The sequence below is a fragment of the Hippoglossus stenolepis genome, chromosome 6, assembly GCF_022539355.2.
Source record: "Hippoglossus stenolepis isolate QCI-W04-F060 chromosome 6, HSTE1.2, whole genome shotgun sequence".
Lineage (NCBI taxonomy): Eukaryota > Metazoa > Chordata > Actinopteri > Pleuronectiformes > Pleuronectidae > Hippoglossus > Hippoglossus stenolepis.
The window spans coordinates 20,702,589-20,717,472 of record NC_061488.1 but is presented as its reverse complement, the minus strand read 5'-3'; the positions used below and the strand labels follow the sequence as shown (position 1 = coordinate 20,717,472).

At 41.0% G+C, this 14,884-nt stretch overlaps 1 protein-coding gene across 5 annotated transcripts in view; it reads left to right on the top strand.

Annotated features, from left to right (window-relative positions):
• mtor (mechanistic target of rapamycin kinase) overlaps positions 1-14,884 on the top strand; it is an 89,244-nt gene that overhangs the window by 51,841 nt on the left and 22,519 nt on the right. For all 5 annotated transcript variants that reach the window (XM_047340433.1, XM_047340436.1, XM_047340435.1 and 2 more), the window contains exons 30-36: positions 868-1,007; positions 4,726-4,826; positions 5,471-5,586; positions 8,356-8,433; positions 9,068-9,175; positions 13,550-13,675; positions 14,519-14,650. In XM_047340433.1, the coding sequence (XP_047196389.1) occupies positions 868-1,007; positions 4,726-4,826; positions 5,471-5,586; positions 8,356-8,433; positions 9,068-9,175; positions 13,550-13,675; positions 14,519-14,650 (801 nt within the window). The remainder of the gene's footprint in view (positions 1-867; positions 1,008-4,725; positions 4,827-5,470; positions 5,587-8,355; positions 8,434-9,067; positions 9,176-13,549; positions 13,676-14,518; positions 14,651-14,884) is intronic.

Here is a 14,884-nt window from a genome sequence, read left to right as displayed (position 1 = left end):
TAATCTGATTCATCTATTCATGTGATTTTACTTTCCTCGTGGGAAATTATTCATGTTATTTGGCAATATGCAATACATGTTTATTGTATTCTAAAATAATTGAAGACTACATAAAACAGCCATTTAGGAAAGAAAGGAACAATTGTATACAGTGATTAACTAAATATAACTAAATGCTGTGTGGTGTGAAAATGTAAAGTTCATGGCAATTTGTGGTTAGAAAAATCAACAACTCATTAGAAATCCTCAAATGTGAATTTAGGGGCTGTGCTGTGTGATGACATGTATGCGGTCAGTGGTGGGAAGATGCAGTGACAAAACATAGAATAGAAAGCATTCACTTGATTTAATGAAGGGGTTAATTTTAGCCAGACAAAAGTATTTCCCAGCCATTAGGACGCCCACGGTAAAGGTCTTTCCTTTTGCGTTTGTGAACTGTATTTATGTTTCTCCGTAACGGCAGGGTAAAAGTGAAAAGACTCAGTAAAAACAGTTTCACTGCCCAATCCAGGAACTTTGTTTATGAGGTAACAATTTGGAAAGCTTTACTGTGAGAGGAAACGGCTGGAGCAATGTGAGAAGTGAACGTATATACAGTATTTGTTTGTACGTATGTGTTTAATACATATATTTACAATAATTATAATCAAAGTTAGCTTTGAAAGCTGTTTGTAATTGGACAAGGAGTGTAGTTCCAAAAGTCTTTGCTCACACTAAAAACTATTCATTAAATTCTCAAATGAACAAAAAAATAAAACATGTTGGCCTGGTGATGAAGCACAGACAAAAGATCAGTGTTAATCGTGTGGATTTTATTAGTTTGATTGGCCCCAGTTTCTTACTTTTTATTGTCTGTTTTTCCACCAGGAAATCCAAGCCACCTGGTATGAGAAGCTGCACGAGTGGGAAGATGCCCTGGTGGCATACGACAAAAAAATCGACATGAACAAAGAGGATCCAGAGCTCATCCTGGGCAGGATGCGCTGCTTAGAGGCCCTGGGAGAATGGTAGGTCTTTAGTAATATCTGCTGTGATTTCAAGGCTACAACAACTCGTTCAAATCAGTGATTCCCCCCCAGGTCCCAGATTCATACATGTTTAAAAAGTATGCTGACCTGGCGTTTCTGTTTTTCTAACACAAACTGCTCCGGGCACATTGATATAAATATGATTCACTGAAGTGATAAAAGAAAGAGCACATTTGAGTTATTCAGTTCTTGGGCTCTAATGGATAGAGACAGCATCCGCGGGCTGTCGACTTGCTGTGAGCTCTTGATTCCCTCTTTTTTTTGCTCATAGTGCATTGGCAGCCTTTTCCTAACGATTCCTGTCATTAGCCCTTTGATGACAGAGCAAAAAGAGAGAAAACAGTTTCTTTCACTTGAATGATGTAATTTTACCAGGAAATGCATGAGCAGGCATCCAACAGCAGTAAGAGGCGCCGCCACTCCAATGAAAACTCACAGTCCCACGGCCGGGGCTCATCTCCATGACGACCGCTCACCTTCAAAGAGAATTTTTAAGGGGAAAGAAAGTCACAAGATGTCCGAAGTATTTTCTAAATATGTGAAACGTCAAAGAACGATGACGCTAAGCAGATGTTGGTTTACTTATGTAACCTGACTATCCAAGTACCATTGTTGTATAAAGTATGATTCATTTCTCAAGAAAGTGATTCAATCATTTTACAAGAAAGTGATTCAATCATTTTACAAGAAAGTGATTCATCTAGAGAGGGTTTGTGTTTATGTTTGTGTGAGTGGATCAGTAAGACTGATTCAGTACAGCTGACTTGAGTCAGAGCACATTGTTCCCTGTTAAATTTAGGTATTGTAACTGTGCTAATCCAAAACTGCTGAGAGAGATTATTCAAATACAATTAATGTTTATGACGGTTAAACTAAATCCTCAAAAAAATTGGGACATCCTGAAAAGAGTCTTTTGTCTAAGATGTCCATCATCATTTACAAAAGAAAATCTCAACACTTTATTTAGATTTATTCAGACGGCATGACTTCAACCCAAAAGTGAAGCCAAAGCATCTTGATCGCCCCCTGGTGTTTGGTTGTAGTATAAGTCGTAACCTCTGCCTCCTCCTTCTTAGTGGATGGGAGATGGACCAAACCAAAAAGTCAAAATACACATCAGATACATTTTTAACGTTTCTGTCATTGTTCTAATCACACTGATGTTTGTTCAAGTGCACGTTTTTTCAGTTAAGTATGGTTTTAATTTGTTATTATTTATTTGATGGTATAAAAACGGGGTGACACGTCATGATTGACAGTTGAGACTGAGTTGCAGTTGGTCGAGCATGTGTATCGGTGGGACTGTGATCCCATCCCCCGATCGCCCTAACTATTATCGGCTCTCGGATCCTGTCAACTCCATATACAGAAAAATAGCAAAGAGACATGTTGTCATTGCTCGTTCTCGGGTCCTGATATTGAGCACGCTCTTGCGAACACTTTTATGGATTTCGGCCGTCATTAAGGAAAACATTTTCACCGGTGCTTGTCCTGCTGTGACAAATTCTGACGTCTGCGATGGGAACCGACTATTACACTTTCAGCCACTTTCACTCACACATGGACACATGGTCCCTTTTGAACTGGTACAAGAAAACACAACGGGAGGGATGGAGATGTCCATCAAGCACAATTGGTATTCCACCTGTGTGAGTGGCCCAATGCTGTCCAGTGTAGAGCCTCTAAAAACATGTTTATGCTAAATAAATGTCTCTTTCAAGCTCACAGAATTTATTTTAGAACCTTCCAAAGATGTGAAATACGGTGTGCTGAGTCATAACATAACTCAAACTCATCCTACCGCTCTTTCCACACTGTTTGTCTGCTGTGGACACCTGGACGCCTAGTGTACCAGAGCTTTTTGTACTTGTTGCTTTTGTGTTGTATGATAGCCAGGCAGCTGGAGAACGACTTCACTCCTATGACCTCCATCCAAACCTGCCTCTCACTTTCTCTCCGTCTCTCTCTCCGTCTCTCTCTCTCTCTCTCTCTCTCTCTCTCTCTCTCTCTCTCTCTCTCTCTCTCTCTCTCTCTCTCTCTCTCTCTCTCTCTCTCTCTCTGTCTCTCTCTCTGTCTGTGTGTCTCTCTAAGTTCGCTCCAGCGTTCTGTAAAACACATGCGGTGGGCTTTGTGGTCCTGGACAATACAGCACTGATTTTTCTTAATGAGAATTTAGTCATGGTTAGATACACGTGACCCCAACAGGAACATCCATCTGTTTGCTGGGATACTTGATATTATGAGGCCGTTTGTGGAACGGTACACTGATTTAATATGTACATCTTTAAGAAGAAACAAAGAAATAAATAATGGGGCAGATGTAATTAGTAAAAAAAAATATATACTATATCTCCATTCAGTTTCCTTCTCATCCTGGGCCAAGAGGGCTTTGCTGTTCTGGTCAATGATTTCTTCAATTGTTGTTTAGTGCAGGGACAGTAAATGTACTGTCTTGGCATGTATATCTTATAATTAGGACTTGTGGACGTCAGGAGAGCCTTTGTATCTGTTTAGAATAAAGTCTGGTACATTATTACATCACTTTAGCCCCGGGATGGGAAAATCAAGCAACGACACACACACACAGACTGAAAGAGGAAGAGCTCTCAACGGACTGCATAGTCGTGGCAGAGTTCTGATAGCTTTACCTGGCAGAGTCTGCAATGCAGCTCATCTTCTTTTACTTTTTTGAAGGAGCTTCACATTCCTCACAGATCTTTTTGATGGCTCTAGCATTTTTTGGCTTTGCATGTTTCTCCTGTTCGTACAGTAGCAACCAGTCTCATAGAGACAACACACATAACTTATAGGCAACTGGTAGTAACGCAGATCGCAGTTGCTAAACAGCTTTTGTGTACATTACTGCCACCTTCTGGTCATCATGACTCACAACTTACTAGCACACGCATGTCAAAACAAGGACACTTATATTTTCGAAGAAAAGACGACATTTTTTTCACTTAATAATTATTAAAAAATTCAATGCTCTTTCATTGTGTAATGCCATCTGAAATGATCTGCATATCACATCGTGTTTAAGAGCTGTGTGAAAAATTGCTGATATTTTCCATCCATCCATTCATGCATTCATTGGGAGGAAGCCAGACTACTTTCTCCTGAAAAATGCGAGGAAGCTGGAGTACATCCTACTCAACAAGTTGGGAAACTGTAGTTTAATCAGTTTTGTTACTAATACTTAACTACAGTTCTAATTGTCATTGTTTTATTAATCAACCAGGAATGAGCATTTCACTCCTCTTTACCTTTTGTCCAACTTCACAATGTTATACCGAATATTCTTCAATTTATCTATTTATCTGTAATATATCAGCCTGGTGGTGTCAGTGTGTTCTCCCTGTGTCTGTGTGGGTTTTCTCCAGGTACTCTGGGTTCCTCCCAGATTCCAAAGAAATGCAGATTGTGGTTATTTTTCACACAGCTCTAATCCACTGTTTGATATGCAGATAATTTCAGATGGCCTTACACAATGAAAGAGTATAAGTCAATCCCTTTATGCATTATAGTCAAATGGCTTGTTAGTTGTCCATTTAGCCATTCTGCAGGTAGTATAAACTATGATACTCTGCACTTTGTTACCCGATCATAGCCCAGATCAGTTCCAAATTATATGAAGTCATAACTGGGACCAAATCGGGATTTGCCTTTTAATATGAACTGTATGGTTAATGTTTTCCAGGGGCCAGTTACACCAGCAGTGCTGTGAGGAGTGGACACTGGTGAGCGAGGAAACCCAGGCTAAGATGGCTCGTATGGCTGCTGCTGCCGCCTGGGGTCTAGGTAACCACTGAAGTACCCTATATCACATATGAAATATCAGTTAACAGTAATTACACAAATATGTTAAAAGTAATATGATATATATGATATGAAACAATGGACAAAATAGTAACAGTCTGGGAAGTCTTATGAAAAGGTTTGTTCATGAACATTTAGGGTCCTCTGTGTGACTAAATACAACAGTGCAAGCAAACCAGGCAGCAATGAAAACAGTAACAGCTCCTGCCAAGTCTCCCTCACATAACGAGATGGGATTGGTTTCCAGTCATAACATTGACATATCATAACGTGCAATGGTGGAGAAAAGCAGGGACCACACTGCAGAAGCAACCCCTGGGGATTCTGGTCTGACTACTGAGGCTTCGACTTTCCAAACTCAATTGCGAGACCTGAGACGATACAGCCGACCTTTAAATCCAAAGATTTAAAACATCTTTTGTTGTCGTTCTTGGGAAGTGAAGTGATTTTAATCATTTATGTAATGGCAAGAGGAGGTGGAGTGTGGTTCACAGCAGCACTTACAGGCTGCTAAACCTCTATCTGCTCCAGTCTTCTGTAGTGAGGTTATAAGACTTCCATATTTAAATATTACCCTCATTATCAAGCGTTCTGCCTAAGCCTTTATCTGACTGATGTTTCTCCAGGGCACTGGGACAGCATGGAGGAATACACATGCATGATCCCAAGAGACACACACGATGGCGCTTTCTACAGGGCAGTGCTCGCCTTGCATCAGGACCTCTTCTCATTGGCCCAGCAGGTGGGTTACATCATCACTCACAAATACACCCAATGGAGCATATTTCCTATCATTCAATGTACATTAAAGGCCTCGTATGTTTTTTAGAAGATATCACATAAAGACATGCCTCACAGGACTTTGCCCCGTGGCTTCTGGAATTCTAATTCATCTTTATAGCGAGGTTTGAAAAGCTAAAATCATTGGAAACTAACGCTGCAAAGACACATAAAAATGACTTTACGACTATTCCAGTCAGGATTGAATTCCCCCATCAGCGCAGAATTTTCATTAAAAGAAATAAAATGGAGCAGTTTTTTTTATTCTTTTACAATGTCGCAGTTCTTCGGTGTGGAAATGTTATGTAACTCTTGAAATTGTAAATCGTCAGAGCGTTCAGTCTCAAACAAATAAAGGGGCCTGTTCCCCTCCTGTCTGCCTGTCAACAAGGTCTGGTAGAGGTCAGGGTGGTGTTTTCCTCATTTGAGGAAGGTGTGGATCATACATGAGCTCATGCTCCCTGGAAATGGATTTGTTCAAGTTGGATGCCCGCACGTCTAACAAACCCAAGCTGCAGCACCAACACCAGTAAACACCTGCTCCTCCAATTTCCCCTGGACTCATCTTACAAGTGGCTTTTTCACCACAAAGCCCCGGAGACCCGCTCTCTGTGCCCCCTCGTCTCCTCGACAGCCTCCCGCCCCTCTCTCATTTGCAGATTGACTCCAGGTGTGGCCTGTAGCACTCTGCATCAGCTGAATAGGGAAAGCAGACTTTTGACTCTCGCTGACAATGAGGCCACTCACAATGAATGAAGCGGAATGAAAAGCAGATGGAGGGAGGGTGAAAGCTTAAATGTCAACATGAGCTCAGTCAAGTCTTCCGGATGGGGTGGGTAATCCTCGAACTCGAACCTTTTGATTCCATAGGGTAGTTTCCAGCCTCCATAGCCCCAAACAGCCAGAGGTTTGCTCCAGGAGTGTTGGTGTGCATCTGTGTGAGGGTCAGGTTTCTTTGCTTTGGAAATCTCAGTGTTTGGTTGCAGCGATGATGTGTAGACACAGCAGTCGTGCTCCCTGCTAGTAAAGCAGTCTGCCGTGCCAAGATTCATGATGTATACAGTCCACCAGAGTGCGTTTGATTTGTAAATTGTCTTAGAGCCCTTCCTTTGACTTCACAGTCATGTTTGGGCTTTGTTTTGAGTTTCCATTAGTGGTTGATTTGGCCCAGCTATTCACAAAGAGGCCGTCAAATCACACTATAAGGTAGAACCATATTACTGGACTTAAACCCTATGTAAGAACACAAGTGCAACCTTTATGTAAGAGGATTGGAGATTGGGTCATGGTTTGTTTTGTGCTGCTAGGAGCCAGACACTGCATTTATCAGGAGTCGTCTGGACTGCACATTTCCAATGAGGCCCCAGCACCAGTAACTCAGGAGTAAACAGGTCCATAACTGAGTGGGGGCTGTAAAGACGTAGCCTCATTGTCACCTTGTCCTAACCACCCTCCCACAACCCCTCCTCTTGTTGTGCATGCCTGAAAAGGTGTTTTGGCACGCCATCACTCCTTTCCCTCCCCACGAAAAAAATAATTGGTGGGAGTGGGTCTGAAACAGCTGTGTCCTGGCCTTCTCAGTCATTCTCCCTGATTTTACCCTCCCACAAATAACAGCTCCCTAAAAACATTGGCTGTACTCGTGTCCCCGTTTGTCTCCTCTGCTGCACTGGATCAGGTGTTTCTATCAGTCGCTGTTTTTCCACCCGTCAGGATTCTCACTTGTGATGGAACATTTGAATGCAGTGTCCTTGACTGGGTTGTCCTGGTAGGAAAAGTCAGGGACCTGGAATTTTTTAGAAATGACTCAGTAATATACAGTAATACACCCAAAATAACAGGAAGGTAGTAAAAAAATCTTTGGTGTTCAGTTGAAAGTCATAAAAATGTTTCAGTACATCATGGTCATGACGGGAACCATGACTAACAGTCCCCATTCTGAATTCTTCTTCTTCACTCTCCAGTCCCTCTGCCCTCCTGAATGTGCAAGGTTTTTCTTTAAAGATGTGAATGACATCCACAACCATGATTATATCACCTTCATACTGTCACTCCTAATAGTTCATCTACTTCTGCTCATAAAACACTTGGCATCAAGGCGTTTGATACACAAGCTGGATTTCGAGACCTGTGTCACTGTTGGTAGCACATAAGTAAAAACAGTCTGAGTCTTTTGTTCGTTTGTACAGAGTGTTTTATTTCCCTGGGTTTCGTCCAATCCTGGCTGGTCCGCAAGCAAGTGTGACATTGTGTCATGGCAATCTGGAGTCATGCCATCATTACATTATTGGGTAAATGCCATAATTGCTATTTTTTCAGCTTTACTAATGAGTTTCAGCCTCGAGAGGCAACTAAATCAAATCGTAATTTTCTGAGAAATCAAAGAAAGTGTTAAGAAAAACACATCTCACAATGTTAAAGAAAGAGATTTGCGGATCCGGATTCGCCCCCTGATCCGGATCCGCACCAAAGTTCAGCGTCTTCTTTCCTGACCCATACTGCATTCTTCCATCAAGTTTCATGGTTTTTGCGTAATCTTGCTTATAAACAAACCAGCAAACAAATGGACGTGGGTGAACCCATAACCTCCTTGGTGAAAGCACCAAAGAATACATGTGAGGGCTAACTTACAGTATTTGAGTGAGTGGAGGAATTTTTTTTCTTACATTGTCATTGTTTTATTAATGTGTAATTGTAAACCTAAGGATCCATTGTGTGTTTTTGTTTGTAGTGTATTGACAAAGCAAGAGACCTCCTGGATGCGGAGCTGACGGCCATGGCTGGAGAGAGCTACAGTCGAGCCTACGGGGTAAGAGAAAATATTCAACCCCTGGCTTCAGTCTACTTTCTCATTTTTCAGAGCGGTCATGTGCGAACGGAGTATGTCACAACAACAAAGGGATGATTTATAGAACTTGATAGTCTCTGCTCTACACGCTATAGAAGTCAAAATCATAAATATGAATGCTTTCAACACAGCTTTGTATTCCATATTATTATCTGTTTACATGGAATTATCCAAACAACATTTCAAATCAGATATGACAACAGCAGTGCTCCTGTCACACAGATGGCGTCAGTTACAGTAACCTTATCCCCAAAAAATGTTTGATCCTGGTTGATGTTGATGCACACACTGTCTTTGTTCACCATGAAGACTGACAGCAGACACACATCAGCAGCCATCTAGACTTTGGATGTAGTTCCAAATGTCAGGTGTAAACCAGGCCATCAAATGGAGATGACTGACCTTTTCTGACAGAGTCCTCACAGGAACGTCCAGTTGCTTGCTGGATCTATTCTGATGAATTTTCAAGCTGCTATGATGCTTTTCATATTGAGCAGATGGGAATTTTTTTCTCTATCAGGGCAATTTAAGCTCTAATTTAACAATGAACGCCTGGATAAGAATGAGTGTGTGCATATGTGTGTTTGTTTTCTAGGCCATGGTATCTTGCCAGATGCTGTCAGAGCTGGAGGAGGTGATCCAGTACAAGCTGGTGCCAGAGAGGAGGGACATCATCAGGGAAACATGGTGGGAGAGGCTTCAGGTAACCACAGCACATGATATATGGACACACGCACACACCATACACACACACACACTCAATCACGTGTGCAACTACAGATGCAATGTAAAGCAGATGTTGGAAAGGCTACTGTTACTAATGGGAAACATTTCAAGCCATACACCATCTGTACAGTCAAAGACATATGTGAATACCTCAGTGGGGCTTCTCCATCGAGTAGGTCTCTATGTCCACTTCTCTGTGGTTATTTCAAAAATTGTGAGTAATTTCAAAGGAGATTTGAAATGTAGTGTCATGTTGTGCTGAGGGTGCTTAGAAAAAACATCAAGTGAACATCGGTAGTCCCCGCAGCCGCATGGGGAACATATTATGGTTTCAAATTTGTTACAGTTTTAATGCATGTTTTTGAGGTGGACCCCAGGGAGATATGCTGTGCTTCAGGGCACAGCTAATGGTGATGCTAATAAATAAACAATCTTTCCAAACAAGGCTATTTGAAGTTCAGTAGCAATCTTAGAAGTGTAGTTACATCAACAAAGAAAAATGAAGCAGGAAAAATATTTGTTTGGCGCATCCAAGGTTATTGGCACTTGTTTGTGCACTATGTGCTTTATCACTGTAACTCTCTATCAGCATTTTCTTTCACAGTAGTGGAGGTGGTCTTATGTTGTAAAGAGCTGAATACTGAATCCAGGAGGCAGCCGCATGTCAACAACCTTTCACATTTGAATCTAAGTGTTTATTATTGTAGTCTTAGAAGTTGTGTATATTGACAACAGCAGTGGCATAGGAGGTCAGTGTAAACTTGTGTTGAAGCTCATGATGTCATGCGATGGGATTGGATCTCATTACAGTGATAAAACAGAGTGACATGTTGAAAAAGTGAAGTCAGATCTGAGCCTTGCATTTAAAATGCAGTTGCTGTCAGCACTTGGGCCTGTGTGCTGATAGTTTTGCTCATTAACTGGAAGTCATGGTCAAAAGGGATGGTTAGCACATACAGTAAATAGACTTGTTACCCTGTTTACCCAGGCTGCAATGGGTTATTACAACTGACCTTTCCAAACACAGCTACACACCACGATCACTTCTGATCAAAGTTGCCTTTGCCAGCTTGAAATGACCTTTGTAAGAATACTCAGGGAAAAACTTGACTCATTTTTTGCAACCCACTGTGCAAACCCATCCAGACCCTGTGCTTCCCAAGACTGATTATGATTACTACTATTATCTTTATTAATTGTGAATTACAGAGTTGTACATGCTGTTAAATGAGACATGAGGACGTGTGGAACAACCACAAATCCACAAGTGGTTTGGAAATATATGCCGCTCGCCAAGTCTTTTGAACATGAGACAAATGCCATCCGATCTAAGATAATACTGTTAAAGCTCATCTTTTCCATGTTGGCTCTTTCACAGCTGAATCAAAATGTGATTATTTGAAATGACTCAGCCTTGTACATGCACTTTCAAGGAAAAGTTTTAAGTCAGGCAGATAAACTTTTGATCTGCTTTGTATCATCCCTGATTCTCTGTATTATACATGCCGTATTATGCTCAATTTAATGCAGCATGTATAATGCTACTTACTCTCATTCCCTGTGGGCATTCCTCATCTCCTGCTCACATTTTACTGACATTAAGGAAAATCCTCATCACCAAAATATAATAATCATCCTTCACCTTACTCACTGCTCAACAACATTCTATTCATCGGCAATCTGTCATCCTGAAATGCTCCATCAAACCTAATGTTGGCATTGACTCTGCATAAGAAAACAGAAGACAAATAGCATTGTTCTTTCCATAAAACCAAGCAAGGAGACAAGAGAATTCTCTTATGTTTTCAAAGTTTGATATTATTCAGCACCAAGACCATGTTAAAGACAAAAACCTCTGTTCTCTTTGAAACTGTTGTATTTGTGTTGATTGGTTTTACCGAGCTGTCAACAAGCACTTATCTCCCACTAAATTTCCTGTGACATTTCAAAGGTTTCTACGAAATTAGATCGACCAATTTAATGGAAAACATGCACACACACACACACACATGCACACACCTGTGCAGTAAAATGAGGATACTCTTGATCATCTTGACTTTTTCCATTCATAAAACGGAGGTTGGTTCGCGGGGGTATTTGGGATCAAGAGGGGTCTTTCAGAGCAAACCGTCTGAGCCCATAATGGCAGCACCAAAGCTGGGGCTGCAGTACTTGACAGGTTCGTCCTCTCTAGTGATTTATTTGAGGCTGACCTCACACATCTGTCGGGGAGTCGCGGTTCCTCTCCTTTACTCTTTCTTCCTCGAACAGTCTCTTCTTCATCAAAGGGGTTAGATGTAAGTGTGCTTTAAAATACCACTCCCCATTGATTTTTGTTCATGTCTGGAATGAGTGAGATCATACACTTTTTTTCATGTCACAACCAACCAACTTAGCCCTAGGTAGCAGTTCGATACTTTGAGACCCTGTTGTGTTTTCTTATTTCCTCTAGATGCAGATCATGCATCTAGAGGAAATTTTGATTGGGAAATTTTTTATTGGACATTTATTAACCAACCCTCAGCCCCATGGGACAGTAGAACAGTCAGTCAGTGCTTTAAGGCACCTCCTAGGGTTTTCCTAGGGTGGTTTCCTAAGGACCCAGTCATCCTGCTGGGCTTATAGTGCCCTTGTGTTAGTGCTGCCTTGCCCTCTGACAGCCTATTTTGTATTTTTGCATGAGAGTGTCATAAGTTAGACCTGTTAGTCCAGCTGACAAATCTGTTGAGAATGCCATGACGTCCAGCTGCCCTGTTGACCCTGCGACAGTCTTGTCTGTGTCATCTCTCACGCCTCCACAGGCATTGGGTGGCCATGTCCCAAGTGCGTGTGAGACAGTTCCATGGGTGTTGCCTTCGTACAGCAATGCAGGTTATATTTTACCTCTTGGCTCTCTTCATCTGCTTCCATATCCTTGTCAAGTGTCCAAGACATCCTGGGAAGCTGAGCGCTCTTTCTGACAGCTCGTATATATTTAGCTGTTTTCAGTGAAGTCTTACTCTGTGAGTATGATGGTAATATACAGCACCACCTCCTGCAGATATGGCCCTAATGATCCTTTATATTCTGTAGTAGCAGTTCCAACTTCCATTGCGGCCTTTGTACAGACTCAGGGTTTTGTAAGTCATCAACTAAGAATCAACATTTACTTTCGAGGCTTAGTTTACTTGCATTGCGGCAGAAGAGTGGTATGTTAATCAATGCTTTGATCTCTGCAAAGTAGAGCCTCTATGAGCCTTTCACAGACATGTCGGTCGCTGTGTTAATTTTTGCCGATATGCACCAGAATTGAAGTTGTATTTATTTTGTTGTATTTGTGGTAAATATCAATCCTCAATTGCATTTCTTTGTCATATGGGTTTAATAATGACTGACGGAATCATCGCCAAATATATATATTTTTAAAATGTATTTATCAGCCAATAAATCATTATCTGATAATTCTTGCTCCCTAATATCGTTATCAGCATCGACCCCCAAAATTCCATATTTGTCTGGCTGTACTGTAAATGGCCTATTTTATATGAAACTTGATTGCCGTTCTTAAATAGAATAAGAGAATTGTGTGTATCTGGGAATATGGGAAGAAGAAGACCACATGATAAATAGTTTGTTACTTTAAATTAAGTTGGGTGAACTGGATAATTTGGTACTGCACACAGCCTCTTATCCTGTCATGTTAAATCTACTCCAGAAACTGTAGTGTTTTTTTTTTTTTTCAAGCCCCAGATTCCAACAGCTTACTAAAAGATTTGCGTGGACATTCTTTTGCCATCTAAGGAAGTACAGGAGGTTGAAAAAGGACTATGAAATTAGAAAATACAAAGATAGATTGAATTATCTTTGAAGGTAGTTGATAGATCTAATTTTTTATTTTATAACCATATGTCTGAAATTCATATAAAATTGTAAAGAAAAATGTTATCCAGCACAGAGTTTTGTTTTGTAGTTATTCCAATGTTGTTTGTGCTTCCTGCTGCTGTAGCACTGTGTTACATCATGACCATGAGGGTGAGGTTGGGGTTCAGAGAATATTTAATAGAGCATTTCTGCTAATGGACTTTACAAACCTATTTAAAATGACCTCTGTGTGTGTGTGTGTGTGTGTGTGTGTGTGTGTGTGTGTGTGTGTGTGTGTGTGTGTGTGTGTGTGTGTGTGTGTGCTTCTTTTTTCTGACACATGAACTTGCACTCACGTGTGGGCATGTTGACAACAGACACCATTGGTAGTAACACGTGTGTTCTTTCTCTCGAGTTAACAAGTATAGGTGCCTTTCTTTGAAGGGAGGAACAAAAGCAGGAGGCGTTTTACTCATCGTCCCTTGTTTTTTTTGTGTGTTATTCCCTCCAGGGTTGTCAGCGTATTGTGGAGGACTGGCAGAGGATCCTGATGGTCCGATCGCTGGTCATCAGCCCCCACGAGGACATGAGGACTTGGCTGAAGTACGCCAGCCTCTGTGGCAGGAGTGGACGCCTGGTCAGTACATTCAGTGGAAGGCAACAAAACTAAAGAACAATAATAACCTGGATCATGCTGTGAAGCTCCTATGCAGGATTTTAAAAACATCAGATTTTGTTGTAGTGTCAATGTGAAAAAGGTTTTACTGTATCGCATTTAAGAAAGGAGATCCTGCTCACAATAAAATACAGTAAACAGTAAATTTCCACAACAAACCATTTAAAATTAAACATCAGTGCAGTATAATATGTATTGTCCTAAGAGTCTTCGAATCCTGATGTCTGGCCCCGATAATTCATTCTATAATTAATTGTCAGCCCATAGCATTCAGGAGGAATAAATCAGAGCTGATTAAATAAGTCTTGTCAAACGGAAAAGGGAAGTTGAGCTCTCACAGAGTTAAGTGTGGCCATGAACTGCAGCCATGAAATTGAACTTCAGTTCAACCCTTTTTAAGTTGGCACTAATGAAAGTAGAGCAGCACTCTCAATCACACTGTTTAGAAACCTGAACCCACATATCTTCTCAATTTAAATGGTGCAATTTTCCTTTGCTTTTTTTTTTTTTTTACACACAGGGTGACAGACTGACCAACAATGATATCATTTAAAAAAGAGATGTGATTACTAGCAGTTGCAAAAAATTATCCCACTAAGACATTATACCTTGTGGAATCGCAAGGTTAAAGTTTCTTGGCCCCCTCTTTTTTTTTTTGCCTCTTTATCGGGTAACCTGTAGTCAGTAGTCTGTGTAATGTCGTGGGGAAAGCTGCTGTTCTCGCCTTCTGGCTTCTTTTTTAACTTTAAACCTTCTAACCATTCTTTTGCCCTTTGACCTCTGTTGCACTCTTCATCCCTTCAGGCACTGGCCCATAAGACCCTGGTGCTCCTTCTTGGCGTCGACCCCTCCAAGCAACTTGATCACCCGCTGCCCACAGCTCACCCACATGTCACCTACGCTTATATGAAGTATATGTGGAAGAGTGCCCGCAAGGTAGGAGCAAACAGATCATTGGTGGTTTGAAATTGAGACAATTTTTAATACATATTGTAATTTGTTGTTCATAGTTTGCAACTTTGAAATTAATTTCCTGTTGAGAAAGAGAAACAGTATTAGAAATATCAACACCAACCAGCCGCATCTGTAAAAAGGAATTGAAATTTAAGAATACTGAACAGGGAGACTACATAATATCAGTCTAGTGCCAGTAAAATAAAGCTCAATGAC